This window comes from Rhododendron vialii, chromosome 3a (assembly GCF_030253575.1).
Source record: "Rhododendron vialii isolate Sample 1 chromosome 3a, ASM3025357v1".
Taxonomy (NCBI): domain Eukaryota; kingdom Viridiplantae; phylum Streptophyta; class Magnoliopsida; order Ericales; family Ericaceae; genus Rhododendron; species Rhododendron vialii.
This window is the reverse complement of record NC_080559.1, coordinates 17,656,673-17,673,078: the sequence shown is the minus strand read 5'-3', so window position 1 is coordinate 17,673,078 and position 16,406 is coordinate 17,656,673. Positions and strand designations below refer to the sequence as shown.

The 16,406-nt window shown below is 38.8% G+C and overlaps 1 protein-coding gene across 2 annotated transcripts; it reads right to left on the bottom strand.

Annotated features, from left to right (window-relative positions):
- Positions 1 to 654: 654 nt before the first annotated feature.
- Positions 655 to 14,965, bottom strand: LOC131318778 (beta-hexosaminidase 1). Of its 2 annotated transcripts, XM_058348745.1 has the most exons (15): positions 14,396 to 14,965; positions 14,211 to 14,294; positions 11,947 to 11,982; positions 8,318 to 8,429; positions 8,145 to 8,215; positions 7,874 to 8,004; positions 7,165 to 7,181; positions 6,876 to 6,924; positions 6,250 to 6,350; positions 6,068 to 6,127; positions 5,290 to 5,323; positions 5,090 to 5,188; positions 2,191 to 2,250; positions 1,843 to 2,093; positions 655 to 1,016 (listed from the first exon to the last, which is right to left on the bottom strand). In XM_058348745.1, the coding sequence occupies exons 1-15, from the start codon at positions 14,786 to 14,788 to the stop codon at positions 841 to 843; spliced, it is 1,674 nt and encodes a 557-aa protein (XP_058204728.1). In that variant the 5' UTR covers positions 14,789 to 14,965; the 3' UTR covers positions 655 to 840. The 2 variants fall into 2 exon arrangements, with proteins under 2 accessions (XP_058204728.1, XP_058204729.1); XM_058348746.1 differs by lacking the exon at positions 11,947 to 11,982.
- Between the last annotated feature and the right edge of the window lie 1,441 nt (positions 14,966 to 16,406).

Genomic DNA, 16,406 nt, shown 5'->3' with positions numbered 1-16,406 from the left:
CTATTACTAATGCCAAAAGTAGTTTTCTTCAGCTTATTTGACAAGTTGGTTCCTTTTATTTTTGTCAAGGTTTCAGATTGATTTCCTGCGGCATGTTGCAAGAAAACCTCCCCTTCTAAGTTCTAAGTAAGCTCAATTCTTCCCCAGGTCTCTGCAAGATAATATAGTCTCTGCAAACAATTTACTCCCTCCGTCTTCTATTGTTTGTCCTCTTGAAAGAACGTGCATTATCAGGGACAAAAAATACACTTCCCTAGATAATTTTAGGTAATGTTCATCCAACAATTTTCATGAAAAAGCAGCTCACTCTAGATAATTTTAGGCAAAATAGCTCTATTAAATCTTTTAAAAGGTGTAAAAGAATTCAAGAAACTATCAACAGAAATAGTAGTATATTTTGTTGTCCGCGAAAATGTAACTTGTCCCTGGAGAACAAACAAAAGCGGGCAGAGGGAGTATTATCAACATAATAGTAACAAAGATGATTTGATTGGCAAGTACAGAAACTCCATTTTAGGAAGGCACAAATCATAGATTTGCTTTCATATGGATTGGCTTAGAAGTAGGTACACACTCAAACAAATGCAGGACAGGACATTAATATTCCATGCCACAACAACAAAGTTTTCTCCAACTTGCAGAAAGCGGTTTAGATGCATGAAAGCAGCAACGATCTCATTAATTTTTTTTTTTTTGAACCATAACAATCTCATTATTGACAACCCAAAGAATAATAAACCCTCACAGGGATATTGCACTGAAGCAACAGAGATATTTAGCTGCTGAAAATCCAATAACTAGTACAGAATGTTTGAAGAATTACCTAACTGGCCAACAGAACTATTGCTCGTAACATGATCCTGGGCCACTTGGAGGACTTCGAGCATAAAAATTTATAACAGGAGCAGCTGGAACCCCGCGCCTAGTCAATAGACATCTGAAATATTCCAGCCTAGGTAACGCAGTGATATTAATATTCCTTGTAGATGTGGCCTCCCTTTTGCTCCACAAACGCTCTACAGTAGAAAGAGTGTAATTACTAATGAGCATGCTCCAGGACCCCCGAAAGGAAAAAGGATAAAGAAAAGGCCCAACTAAAAGAAAGAAACACAGAGAAACTCCAATAAAGCAAGGAAAAGAATGGAAATAGATTTGCATATCCACTATTGGTTAAACCTGCAAACAGGATATCACAAAGAATCACGACAAGGTATGGGCAGCTCTAAAGTCATTTGAGAGGGTTAAAAAAATACGCTATAAAAATATTTCTTGACGCATAATTCAACTTGTGAGTAGTATTGTTGATACTGGACCATTTGTATGGAGACAAAATAAAGGAAAATCCCATTAAATTTGTGAGTAACTAAATATTTCAACTAAGAAAACCAAAATAAATCCAGCCAAATAAATTTTGCAACCTAAAATAGTCATTAAAACTCTATATTTTTGTCATCACTAAACCAAAATTCTGGATCCGCCATACGACAAGGTGTGGTTGGCACTATTTATAAAGCATGTTTGAGTGTTTTGACTGTTGATGTTTTTGCCTAGCAGCACATTCCAGAAAAAAGCAGCAACTAAAGTGTTTTAGCATAAAAAGGACTTAAAAGTGATTCCCAAGTGCAGGATCAAAGAGTACCAAACATGATATAAACTTGCAACCACCTCTTTTATCTAAAAGAAAACTCCTATACTAAAAGCACTTCAATAGAAGCCACTGTACCACCGAACGGGGCCTAAAAAAGACCTCAAACCCACTACATTTGTGCTACCTGCTACTCATAAGGCGGCAATAGAATTCCACCAATAGTTAGTTCAATAGGTGGAGTAAAATTGGCATACCTGCAGCCGCAGCAGCTCTAGGCCATATCGTTTGCTGAACGACTGAGGGATCAGCTGTCTCACCCCACATGCACACTTCTCCTCCAAGAACAAGTTGTTGCTCGGACACATCACTTATTCCTTCTAGTGGTTCAGCATTATACACACCATCCCATTGGACATCTAAGTGGTCAAGATACCAAAAACCTTGATTGCTGAAAATGCATCTGAAACCTTGTCCAACGGCCTTTGGACAAACACCCGCACCCAACCTGGATAAACGTTGTTAACAAGTTGAACCGTTGCGGCTTATGCCTCTGGACTGATACAAATGTAGAACTGGATAGGAAAATTCAATCTGAAACCTACCAGTTATGCACCACAGTCCGCGGGTTGAGTTTTGTTGGGAATGCATTGAAGGTTTCCTCCCTGAGATTAGAAAAATCATTACTGTCACAGTATGCCATATGTATGTCAGGACATCATCAGAGTAAGAAAATTTGTGTTGAGTTCTTTGTTAGTCCAATTTGGTTTGGGTCTGACCTTAGCTTTTCCCTTTTTTCATTGGTGGAGAACCCCATACCATGCGTCTCAAAAATGTTGAAGCCTTTTATTCAGATTTCCTGCATCCTTAGGTGCATTTGGAAGCTAGAAACAAAAGCTTCTTGATTCGAATCTTCGTCTCAATATTGGATCGTAGACCAAGCTAGTTATTTGTTCTCTATATCTTAATTAAGCTTTCCAGCATTTCTCTCTACAACGACCTCCAACCTCTCTCATCAAAACGATAAAAAATGGAAGTCAATCTGCTTCTGGTTTTTTTTTTCTAGAAATTTCACCTTTTCAGATAATTGATAATTCCAGAGAGCACTTCCAACCCCGAAACCCATGTTATGAAGGTTCTGGATATACAAAGGAAGAACCTATTCTAGCCTCATCTAAGGGAAAGGAAACAAGGATCACCCCCAATTGCCTCGCATGGGGTTCAAACTCAGAACCTCCACGTGGGGAAGTAAGGGGCAATGTGGCATGACCACAAAGGCCTGGGCACTCGTAGTGCTAAAGCTGTGGAAGTTAGGATTGACCTCAAGATTGATACCAGATTAGTTGTTTTTTTATATTCCGCTTCATTGCTCTTTCATTGCAGTAGCTACGGCTGCCCAAAGATGGGCTCTAGATCCTCACTAATTCTCTCTTTTTTACACCAGCTGGAGAATTGGACGGAGATTCCAGCCATCTCAGATTCCTGGGTTTTTTTACTTTTGCTGCCAAGCTCAGTCTCCACACTTCCAAAGTATATATCATCAAGGAAAACAAGCACTGCTGCTTTCTCTAGAATCCATAAGTTTACGAGTTTTATTCTTACCGTCTTACGGTAGTTAAATTAAATATAAATGGTTTTTTAGGCTTATATAATACTAAGCGATATTATGAAGGAAGATAATACTTCGTGGCACGTTGATTACTACATACAGTCCTTTTGTTTGGACAGCATGTTTGGAGCAGATTTTGTCTTATAGTTATGGAGCTCTCGTAGTTTAGTACTCTTAGTAATTAGCATTGGTGGATCAGTGGATCTCTTATGCTATTAGTCCATAAAATCCTTTTTGTTTAGTATTCATGGCACTCTTCATAAAAACCGTTGTCAAGCGTTTTAGTGATCAATGTCACTACAAATCACCTCTCTAATAGTCTAATGATCAGTCCTTCAATTAACATGTCAATAGTTATAGGACTACTGAAAAGTTCTTTAATCTAACAATTCATCATGGCTTAGCATAACTTTTACTTGGCCTGCAAAATTTTCCCAACCTAATAAAATCCATGCTAGAACAAGTGAGAAATGACAACTTTTCTTAAATAAAATTCAAGCCACTGGTTGGTAATTACAGTTAACCCCCTCAAACTATGACTCGGAGACACTTAACCCCCTCTAACTATTATTTTTGGCACTTAACCCCCCACTAACTAATGGAAACCCTTACCCGGCTAACTTCCGTAACGGGGAGGCCTTAAGTTACCATTTTGCCCTTCACGAAAACACGCATCTGCAAAGGCTGAAAACCCATTTCTTTCCCCAACCTTAAATCTCGATTTGAATCTAAAAAGGAGTGCCCTAAAATTTGCGGGTGTTGCTTTGTTTGGTTTGTGATTTGAGTAGTGTTTTTGAAAAATGAGTGGAGAGAGAAATGAGAGTAATGATTGGAGAGAGAGGTAAAAAGTGGAGAGAGATAGAGGGAGAAAAGAGAGTAATGATTGAAAACTTAGAGAGAGAAATGAGAGTAATGATTGAGTTGAGAAATATTTTTTGAATAGAATTGTGAAGTGAACAAGGCACAAATTGGGTGGAAAATTCCCTCCAATCTGTGGGTGCCCTAAAATTCCTTCCCAGGTGTTACTCCCGCCACGGATCTCCATAGCTCTGTGGAAACCAGAGTATAATGATCTCCAGATCTACTTTCTTAACAACAGGACACAATTGCTACACAGAAAAATGACCGATATGGCCGGGAAATGGCCGGAATAGAAGGGGACGGAGAGAGACTGACTCGCTGGTGGACTGGTTGCAATCAAGACGGACTCCAGCATAGAATCTCCCCGTCGCCAACTGTCTCTTGCTGTCTCTAGCCATCGCCAGATCTAGAAGAGAGAGAGAGAGAGAGAGAGAGAGAGAGAGAGAGTCATACACACAGAGAAGTGTGTGTGTGTGTGTGTGTGGGAGGGGGGGGGGGGGGGGGGGAAGCTCTGGTGAAGATGAAAATCGACGTTGCTGGTGTTTTGTGGTGGTTTCCGGTGTTCGACGGTGGTGGTGGCATGAAATCGGCATGAAATCTGTGAAATCGGCATCACCTGTTGACGAGGGGGTGGTCAACAATGGCGTGGTGGTGGTCAGCGTGAAATCTGGTTTCCCGGCGTCGTGATAGTGGTCAATGGCTTCGTGGTGAAATCTGGGTTTCGGGGAGAGAAGGAGAGGGAAGATTTGGGTGGTGAAATGAGGGGAGAGACAGACGTGTATAAGAGAAAGGGTAATATAGTCTATAATTTTCAAATGGGAGGGCATGTGACTTGCACATGACATTTACCATCCAATTCCTAACAGAATGCAAACAGAAGAAGGGTTTCCATTAGTTAGAGGGGTTAAGTGCCAAAAATAATAGTTAGAGGGGGTTAAGTGTCTCTGAGCCATAGTTTGAGGGGTTAACTGTAATTTACCCTTTTTACTTTATATTTCCTACAAACAAAATTGTGGTATAAGATCACAACCTACCAATTGACAGGGGTCCATTTCTTTGATATGGCTATTTGTTGAGCTCTGAGTACAAAATACTGATATGCATCTTTAGCAGTCATGTTGTGATCTCGAAGCCTGCATAGGGAACAATATGTACAAAACATGAACCTTCAAACTCTTCACCCCAGTCTTAGGCTCATAACAACCGCATAGGATGTTAAAAGTGACACACATACCATTGCTGAACATGTGGAGTTGAGGTCCAACAATCTGTACGAAACAGCATCACAACATAAAAAGAGAGATCAGGAGTCATAGAAGCAGAATGCTCATATCGAGGAGTAAAACCATCTCTATGATGAGAAAGTTAAATGTACGTACGCATACACACTCACAAACACACTAAGAGACAGCTAGAGGTTTTCTTTAATTGCCATACTATAAGAGGAGAAAAAAATGTTTTCCGCAAAATAACTATAAGGAAGATAAAACACCTCTTCAAGTAACATGAAGTACTTCTTTAAGCTAATAAAATAACGGCTACGGGTCCAACAAAGATCATACATGACCTCTGCCTGAACATTATGCAATGGCAATGGTGGTAGTTTAAAACTTATGTTTAACACTGAACACCAGTTAGTCTTTTGCTAGGTATTCATATTATTCCACTTATCATTCAAATGAAGTCATAACCATTAAAGCTCTGCAAATTATAGAAACTGCAGGAATGATCTAGCAGTTGTAGCATCTGCCTACATACTTGAAACTGATAAGGAAATTTACTGGTTGTGGTCCGTTGTTTCAAAATATGGTGACTCAAGTGAAGACAGAACAAACAAACATTTCGAAAACTAAAATGACAGCAAATTGATAGAAAAATGTCAGCTTGCTAATTTGAATGGTAAAGTTCATCCTATAAGGCAATATGAAGTACCGGTGGGGCTCACAAAATTAATTTTAGTGTTACAATAACGGAAGAAGTTTCAGCAACATGAAACAATTCATACTGCTAACCTGTGTGAACCTCATCACCGCCCAAGTGGAAGAGCTCAAATGGAAAAATCTTCCTCATATCTGCCATAGAAAGACCAAAAATATGAAGTTTACAGAAGGAGAAAGAAAATCTTTCATACCTTGAGTAAACTACAAAACTATAAGTGACTTTTTCCAAATAAACTGTATGAATGGAGGTTAACCTGTCAAAATGCCAGCAATCAAATCAAAAGTGAACTTTTTTGAAACATCCAGAGGCTCTCTGCAGGAAGCTGAAGGCCAAAGATCAGGATACCCAGCACCCCTGCATAGATAGCAGACGATAAGGTTGAAATAAATTAATTGGAAGGATGTTAGGATAAGTCAAACTCAATATATTTCCAGGTTATCATTCAAGTTCCAATATGTTTCCAGGTTATCCTTCATGCATAATTTGATAATCCAATTTCCCAGAGTAACCCAGGCAGAGCATGAAGAGTTCTTGGTAAGAACATAAAGAAATTTCTATCCTATCTTTTAATCCTCAGTTGGAATGAAGCAATACACTAGCATTATTGTCTGTAGTACCTAGGCATAGAGATTGAGAATTACGTGCATGCATAAATTCCGTTACTACTTACTAGCGTGACACATTCTCCTTTGCAAGGCTGCTTTGCCACAGAATCAGGGAGGCAAATGAGGTTTCATGTACCCAACTCCAATAGATTGTTTTTTGTTCAGTTCAATTTGTTCTCCATTCAGATATTTCCAGAAATAAATTATTTACGTACAGGACAGTACCGAACTCGATAAGAACAGAAAGAACACCGGATGTCTAGAAGTGTATTACCATGACTCTGCATGACCAGGTACGTCTACCTCTGCCATAACATTGATACCTGCCAAAAAGACATCCAAAATTTAAGATGGGAAATGTCACAGAACTTGAACAAAAAAAGTGAACAAACTTCACTGACAGTAAAACGTAATAATCTCAACCTGGGAAAAAGGTTTCAATAAAAATTGAGAACAAAAGACAACGCAGAGAAAATAATATTAGCACCCACAACCCATTAGTGTGCTAATGCATACTACAAAATACAGACTAATACGTTTGACAGAATCACAGATAAACAAACCTCTTCTCTTGGCGAAGCTTCACAATTTGACAGCATGTAGACATCGAAAGCAAACTGTTAGCAAAGTATATAACAACAAACTCGTGAAATAAGAAAGTACCAAACAAAAGAAAATGCAGAAAGCAAGAATGAGACCAAAACTCGAGGGCAAAATGAACGATTCATATGGCATTTCATTTTCCCATCACGAAGTCCATGATAAACCAAACCGAGCCTTATGTCCCAATCACTTGGGGTCGGCAAAAAGAAACAACAGGGGATTGACATTTAAAGTAGCCAACTCAGATGACATGCATAAAACTCTCTCAAAAGAATGACACAATCGTACAAGTCCCACCCCTACAATGCCACCCTGCTCCTAGAAGAGTATTGCTTTGTCAGGGCCCCAAGACGGGAAGTAAAAGGTGGAAATATCGCATACACGAGGAGGCACCATCACACTAAGCATAAATTTCTCGTGCATGACCTCTAGTAAAATCTGAGAAATATTGTTCCCCCTTTCCCACCCCACCCCAACAGCAAATTACTTGTACAAAGGGACAAAGATAAGAATATAGCAGACTTATCTGAATTGGATTCAATCCAAGGGGGGGTGAACAGTAGGTTAATTCTAAAGAATGAGTTAACAATACTGGAGAGATCTTGAAAAGAGTTTTTAAAAGCAATTAAGCTAATGTAACAAGGGTAGAATAAGATACATCAATCTTACTTGACAATTTCATCAGCATCCTCAATGGTGTAGCGTTCCCACTTTGAATATGCCCCTTTCCATAACTTTGGATATGTAGGAACTTCTAGGGGAAATGACTCTTCATCTATGATATGCCAATGAAGCACATTCTAGTGAATGCAATTCTCAATATCAGAATTATATGCAGGGCTAGTAGAGAAGATGTTTATTTTGTAATATCAGACAGTACTTGCATATGATTTCAATACCAAATCCAAGCAGGAGAATATACAGTGAGCTGCATACTTACCAGCTTAGCATAGGACATGGATTCAATTATTTGCTTAATCACATCAACAGGGTAATAGTGCCTTGAAGTATCTGCAAGATTGAGCACATTAGTGACATCATTAAACATTCCAGCATGTGATTATCACAAAATCAAGCCAATTTACATTTCCTGTCAACAAAAGACCTGCATACCAAGTAGAAGCCCACGAAATGCAAATCTTGGTCTGTCTCGTACGTACCATGGTGCCTTGTATATATGTATGGATTTTGTTTCATAATCATAAGTACATAATTGGCTGAATGTCTGGAGAAAGAGGAGAATAACAAAGTGAAAATATACACCCACAAAAATAGACGAGGCAAGGGTGTACTTAGGGCCATGGGCCATTAAAGTAATCTGAAGAACTCCAATTGCACATTTATGTAAATGGAACTCCTTCTCTAAGTTGAATATTCCAAACAATATGACCAACAGGTCCAACACAATCATCAATGTTCATTCAACACTGTACCAACGTTAGCGACAGGTTTTATAGTGACAATAAAAAAACCTTAATACAACATAGTGCATTAACCAATGTGTATTAATTACATCTGGAATGAGAACAGTAAGTGTCCTGACCTAGGTCACATAGTTTGTGAGCCAGTGCGGTTGCAAGAGTAGGAGCACGAGAGCGTCAATATTTAAACGAACCGTATGACAGAGCGTCTCAGAGAGTGTTTTCTATATGTATCTAAATTTATATATTTAATACATAATTTTTTAACATTCATGCATTCTGTCATAAAATCTGTGCCAACAAAAAATATATATGACCATTACAAATTCATGTCCATTGCCCACGAATTATTTCACCAGTCCCCCTGTTTATGGAAATGCTATGTTCCAAAAACGGAACTCGGCAACAAACACTTCTATTGGCCTTGTGGAAGGTTTACTTTCACAAGTTACCCTATAATTGACAGTTGGCATATTGGAAGCTTTGTTTTTCAATTTCAGACAAACAAACTTTGATATGCTGACTGATTGACAGGTGAATGAATGGTCTTCTTTTCCTGCAATGTACATAGATGTAACGGTTTACAGCTACTCCATAACATGTGACACAAAATAAAATCATTGGTTCAACAAACCAAATTCGCGTCATTTACAGTTCAGTTCGTTATCTGACAAAAGTGGATGGTGAATTTTACTCGCATTGGCACTGAAAATGTGGATCCGCAGTCCAATCCATGGTTAGCTACCCTTAAGTCACAAATTATGCGACCAAGGTCCTGACTCACAAAAAACTTGAAACATAAAGTCAGACTCAGTGCACAAGGCTCTCATTTACAGCAAGGTATAAGACAGGTCACAGGCTACCATAGGCAGCCTCAAACCCACAATTTTTGGAGAGGATGATCCCTGATTCGAACTCATGACCAAGCGCCAGAGCGGTTAGCACTCACAATCACCCTCAGTCACCAACCCAACGAAAGTTTGTGGTACGGACTTGGGGTTCCCATAGCGCCCCATGGCACTACACCCCTGTAGTGCCCTCGAGTGCGGGTCCTCTATAATCTCTATTTTTTATCTAAATCGTTCATCTTGTCGGGAATGTTAAGTAGATCATCCACGCAAAAAATCAAATTGAATGAATATTTGTAGCCTTATGGTCCGATACCATTTGTTTTACATGGCCAATATGATTTAGAGAATGAACTACAAGACAAATGTGCCTCAATTATGTGTCTACCAGTGTCCGATTGATATGATTTTTTACGCACAAAATGCTCAATGTTCCAAAATAATGAACAGTTTAGATCACAAATAGAGATTATAGAGGGCCCACAATTGAGGGCACCAAGGGGTGTAGTGCCTTGGGGCGCTACAGACACTATGTGAACCCCAAGTTTGGTGGTACGGACTTGGGGCTCCCACTTACAACTTGGTATATTTCAGGGGAAATATGGTAAGCAGGTTTATTGCGTTCAAAAATATGTACACAAAGCAAATATAAATGCTATGAAACACTAACACTCCAAAAGAGCGCTGTATCCATGTATATTAGACACGGCGGGGACACGTATTGGACATGCCACGCCACATAATTTTTATTATTTTTTGATAGGGGACATGAAGGGACACAGTTGGGGGTCAAAATATAATATTTTTAATTTTTGAGGGTTAATATGAAATTATTCAAAACCTTTTGGTTAAACTGTAATTATGCCTTTGAAAAAAAATTATACAATTTGTGAAATTATTCATATACAATGGTTCATAAAAAAAATTATATATATTTATTATTTATTGATTTATACACGTGGCGTGTCCCCCACCATGTCCGTATCCCCATTTTTTTAGAATTGCCCTGTCTGTGTCCGTGTCCGTATCCGTGCTACATAGTATAAATGGTTCTAATAGTTTTATAAAAAAAAAAACCAAAAATGATGATGAAAGTAATGTACATTGTACACAAATATCCTCACAATACATGCATGATAAAAAGTCAATTGTCTCTCTCCTATGATGCACCGACACGGACACCGAAACTGACACCGGGACACGGGAATTCTAAAAAAATGGGGACACGGACACGGCAGGGGACACGCCACGTGTATATTTATTTATTTATTTATATATATAAATAAATAAATAATTATAGTTCGGCACCCTAAATTTTAAAAATATTATAATGTGGCCCCAATTTTTTAAAAAAAAATTACAGTTTGACCCCCAATTTTTAAAAAAAATTACAGTTTGGCCCCCAAATTTTTTAAAAAAATTGCAGTTTGGCCCCTGCCGTATCCCCGCGGTGTCCCTAGCCGTGTCCCCGCCGTGTCCCCGAGGTGTCTCAGTGAAAAATTCAAATTAAATTATGAGACACGCCATGTGGCGTGTCCCGTACGTGTCCCCGCGGCGTCCCCGTGTCCGACACTGCGATACCTCGACCTCTAGAGGTGTCGGTGCTTCATAGTCTCTCTCAACTCAAGCCTTAGTTGCACAAAGCGGGGGCGGGGGAGCTGATGATCATAGAAGTGTGGGAGCGCCGTCGGGAACGTTAAGGAAAAAATATTTATTTTTATGTATTTTAATGTAGTTAGATGTCTAAAAGAAGATATTATTCTACCACTTAAAATGTAAAACATAAAAATATTTATAGTTTAAATATGTAATTCCATCTATTCTCCATACCTTAGTTGCACAAAGCGGGGGTGGGAGGGGGATCGGGATCGGTGGTGTAGAATTATAGAAGTTGCTCTTTCGGGATGGGGAGCGTTTAGGAATAATACATGAAAATATGTAATGCAAGTAAATATTATTATGCGTCATTCATGTCAATTGCAAATATTGTCTTAGTGACCAAGTAATATTATGGTTATATTATGTAATTGAGCAAATTTAAGTTAATATTTTTCTAATATCTAATCATTACTTTGTCTTTTATCTTGCTTGGTATCTTTTATTTTTGTTTCTTTTAGGATTTATATGCCTAAAAGGTTCTATCCTAGTTGGGAGCGGGTTCCTTCTCAATGGAATCGAGGTTCCTGACTTGGAAGCGCGGGAGCGAGGTTCCGAGGTGGATTCGCCACCCACATTGGAGGTTCCTGCAACTAAGACTCACGCACACACACCTACGCAAGCACAGAATTACACTAATATACCTGCCATTAGCATAACACAAACAACCACACACACAAGTCCATTTGTGGTTGTCACTAAACCCCATTTTGTACTGAGGAACTAGCTCTTTATGAAACATTTATGATGCAATTGATGTATATGCATCCAACGACAACAGCGTGCCCTTTGATGATCATAAATTAATCAGACATACCTCTAACCCACGCAATGCTCCATAAACAGAATTTGCCTGTGGTCAACAGAAAAGATAACAAACATTTAGAGAAACCTCCTAAATTGAATATTACATTTGCAAGATGCCAAAGATGTATCAAGTAATGTTGAGACATATCCCAAGATAATAATCAAAATAAAGTACCAATATTTGACAAATAATGCTCTAAAAGCAGTGATAATCAAGGAATCAAGAGATTATTTGATTGAATGGATGATGCAGGCTATGTTACATAAATATGAGTGCGAGTATCGGGTGCGGGTGTATATCTAAGGATCGGATACCTAAACTTTAAAATTTGAGGATACATGGATATTGATCTAGATTGGGATACGGGTTCGGGGATAAGTCAAATGATATTTTTTGTAATTAATTTTTTATATTTTTCAAATTTAATATGTAAAATAATAGATAATTTACGCAATCTAAGAATATTGATTCTTTGTGTTGTGATAAAATGATAATAAAAGCCCATAAAGAATTATGGAATCTATTTTAATTGCCCAAACGTACAAGCCCAGTAGTAGCCTAAAATGAACAAATAGGTCCATTATACAACTTACAAGCCCAATTCGCAGCCCCAAAGAATAAAATCAACCCTAATCATAAAAGGACAAAAAGCAACGACTATTCTTCACTCTGCAACATCAACGATCGTCTTCCATGCCGATGAACGTCTTCCATGCTTCCATGGAGTAACGTTTTTTCTGCCAAACCAGGTACAACTACTCTTTCCTCTTCCTTTCTTCTTCTTCTCCATCTTGTTCTCTTCTTCTTCTTTCTTCTTCTTCTTCTTCTTCTTCTTCAGTGAACCAGACCTGCACAAACAACCGTGTCCAGATTTTTCGGGCCAGATCCCGTACATATCCCACACCCATGTTGTATCGTGTCGACACGGTTCTTCGCCCCAAACTGGGGATCCGTGCATATCATAGGATGCAGGTCATGAGGTGAACTCTTTAGATGTCTTTTCAATAATTTATTCTGAATCAAGTTAAGATTTATTTTAGGCAAATAAATAAAGAAAATCCTGTTATGAATGCTAAGAAACCTCCCATAGCTCCCCGTGAGGCACTTCTACTTGGCCATAGCACGGCGAAGTAAAGCCGCAAGGAACCAAAACAAGTAACACTGTAACAGTCCTCCTGAACAAACTCTGTCAGGAGTCATAGTGCTTCACTCCCACCTTAACGGGATCCTCTATGTATGAGGTCACGATGTCTGTACTGGCTTCCCTTTGATGTACATCTGCACTGCATTGGCACTTCAAACCAAAAACTTGATGCATTATGCCAACCCAGGTTCAAAACAGGTCCTGTAGGGCTCCCATGGGTTCATTGGTCATGGTGCCAACTATGGGATGCAAAGTCTGGTCATAATGGTTAGAAGAGCGGGCTAGTTATGGTAGCTATGCTAATTGCCCATGCAATGGCCTCTAAGGGCAATTACATATGGCACTTGCAAAATGGTCTGTTCACTTAACAATTGATATTTGCCTCCAACATTCTTTCCCAAGCACCTAGTGACCCAATTTACGTAGGCTAAGAGCATTAACTATGCTCTGATGAGTCTGATTAACTACGGGCCTACTTCTCCCATGCTGCAAGTACACTATACAAGGGTCAGGAAACCGCTTCATAGGTGTAATTTTCCTGGAATCTTAGAGAGCCATTCCTAGTGGACAACTAATACTTGAGCAGTCCTTAAATCCTCGTAGGCATTTTCTTCTTTTAATTCGTTCCAAGACCACCTACAAATTTCTCTTGTGCTCGTAAAAGAGTTGTAAAAATCATTTTTAAACGCTAGGCATGCATTGGACAAATAGGTCCATAATGCAGGAGCCGAAAAACAAGTCCATTCCCTCCTTATACATGTTTTTACAAAATCTTAAGGGAAAAAGAGAGAGGAAAGAGACAGACTTGAGATTTCATCATAGACTCATTAGACTGGATCACCAAAGCCATCTTTTTTTCCCCCCAATCCCACTTATTATTATTCATACGGATTGCCAGCTGACATGGATTATTGTTTACCAAGCATCTCCCAATATCCCAAACTCTGAAATCTCTATTTTTTTCAGTTGCTCTAATTGACTCACAACTACTAGTGCTAAACGCCACATGAAAATGAAATGACCAAGAAAGCTACTTAACATCTCATATTCAAAATTCATTCTCAGACCATCCATCCCCTCATATCTAACATCTCATAATTCCCCAACGAAACCTCTTGTTTCAGTTTACCTCGATCGTGGCCTCAGCAATAATCGAACGGTCATCGCTCTCAGCCACTATCAAAGAATAGCTCTCGTCCGTACCAAGTTGAAGCTGTTAATTTAACAACCAGAAACAACCACATCAAGCATAATCCCCAACACTCAAAAACCAAAACCATTCAATTATCGAAAAGATTTAGCGACTTCATTCACCTCTTCGTTATCGGAATGGACAACAACCCTAACTTTACTGATATGTGACTTCATCGGTCTAAAATTCGACGGGCCGTGCTTGAAAATAATCGCTCTGTACCTCTCGAACGCGTCCCTAACGATGGCGGAGTTCCCACCGCTGCCGCCAACAGCGAGCGAGAGATCGGGGTCGACGGAGAGGGTTCCGTTGCCGAACGTGTATTCTGCGGGCAGGGGCCATAGGTACACGAGAGAGTCCTTGAGTTGTGAGGTCGAATTGTGTTTGGACCCCAGGCTTAGGGTTTGAGCATGGACTAGGGCAGATACAGATGTAGATACAGATATACATAAGAATACAGTGTATATACAGATGAGGAGGGGACTAGGGTTTGGTGTGGCGGAATCGGAGGCCATTTTGGGGAGTGGGGTGGTGTTGCGGTGGACAGTGAATGTATAGCAGAGGGTTGAAGAAGAGAGTGGTGTGATATTCTGTGGACGAGACTAGGGTGTGTTGACGTGAATAGGATTGGGTTTGTGCTATTTGGCAGGAATTGTTTGGCTCATGCCAGAGAAATCGGCAACCCCTTCTGGAATGCAACTGTTGCATTCTGTCTGGAAAATAGAATATCCTATTTTCCTTCCATTATTATTTTCATTTTTTTCTCCATTTCTCTTCAATTGTTACTCATATTTATAATAAATATTTTATTTATTTCTACACTCATTATCTACAAGTTCAAATCCAATCATTACTCTTATTTTCAATCATTACTCTATTTATTTCTAAACTAATTACCTGCAAATCCAAAATCTTAAAACAAACGGGTCAAAAATTTATCTGGCGATAGGGGTTTTTCTTACACGGTGGTTGGTGGTGCCGGTGTATGCGAGCGATGTTTTGCTGTCATTTTCTAACAATTTCAAAATGTGTAACGCTAGTCCGCTAGTGAATAAGTTTTGAGGAAAAATTTGTTGCAATCAAATTGTTAGGTGTTTATGCATTTCCGATGGTGAATAAGTTGTTGATAAATGTAAAGTTGTTTCCTATGGTAAATAAGTTGTAGATAGGTATATGCACGTGTTTACACCCGTTTTTTGATACCCAGTCTGGGTTAGCGTTGGAGAGTCATTTTATTATTTTTTAATTAAATTAGGTCAAGAAATGAAGATGTTCAGATCTATAGTCCATGGGCTAAGGCTACGTCTGATTGGGCCCAATTGATTTTAATCTAAACTTGTTAATGGTGTGGATTTAATTGGACTTTATTACTTGGATTTAATTTGTTAAGCCCATAGCCCACGGTAATCAAGGCCAGTTCCAGTTTCTTAAAATATGAACTTTTAGAAAAAAAATGTAATTTTAATCTCAAAAATTATATATTTACGCAAATAATTTTTCTACCAATATGGATCTTATTTGATAAATCTCATTGAGATCTTTTAAACGGTGCAAAAAAAATTGAAATATTATTTTTCATTTTCGTTATATTTGAGTTTAAAATTACCTTCTTTTAAAAAAAGAAAATTTAGAAAGAAAGTGAAATGGGACCTCAATAGACAACTATAGAAGATTCCCTGAAATAAAGGAAGTGGTTTGCTGATGGTTTTTAACAAAAGGGTCATTTGATATACTTGATATCCATGAAAGGAGGAAGCCCACTATTCCTTTCCAACTTCCAATAACCACCCATGATCTAAAGAAGGCATGGCTTTATTCAGCTAACTCCCAAAAACCGCCAACAATTCAATACGTGGAACACTTGTCATCACCAGGTGAAAGCGGGAAACCCATGCAAGGCCAAAACCGTACGGACCTTGGCCTATATAGAACTCAAGACTAAAGAGGGGTTCACACTCCAATCAAGCCTAGCGCTTAAACCAAAGTCTTCTCAGCGAAGCATTTATCTTTACTTTTCTTGCATCCAACTCGATTACTTCATCAAGTAATTTGAGTTTTTACTTTTCCTTGTACCCAAATTTATTATTCCAACATAATAAAGTTCATCTTTTCTTTTACGTTGCTCTTCTTTCT

Coding starts and splice junctions, on each gene's coding strand:
- LOC131318778 (XM_058348745.1), bottom strand. CDS start 14,788: ATGGCCTCCGATTCCGCCACACCAAACCCTAGTCCCCTCCTCATCTGT. Junction 8,216..8,317: donor ATTTCGTGGGCTTCTACTTG/GTATGCAGGTCT, acceptor TCAATCTTGCAG/ATACTTCAAGGCACTATTAC. Junction 8,005..8,144: donor CCATGTCCTATGCTAAGCTG/GTAAGTATGCAG, acceptor TGCATTCACTAG/AATGTGCTTCATTGGCATAT.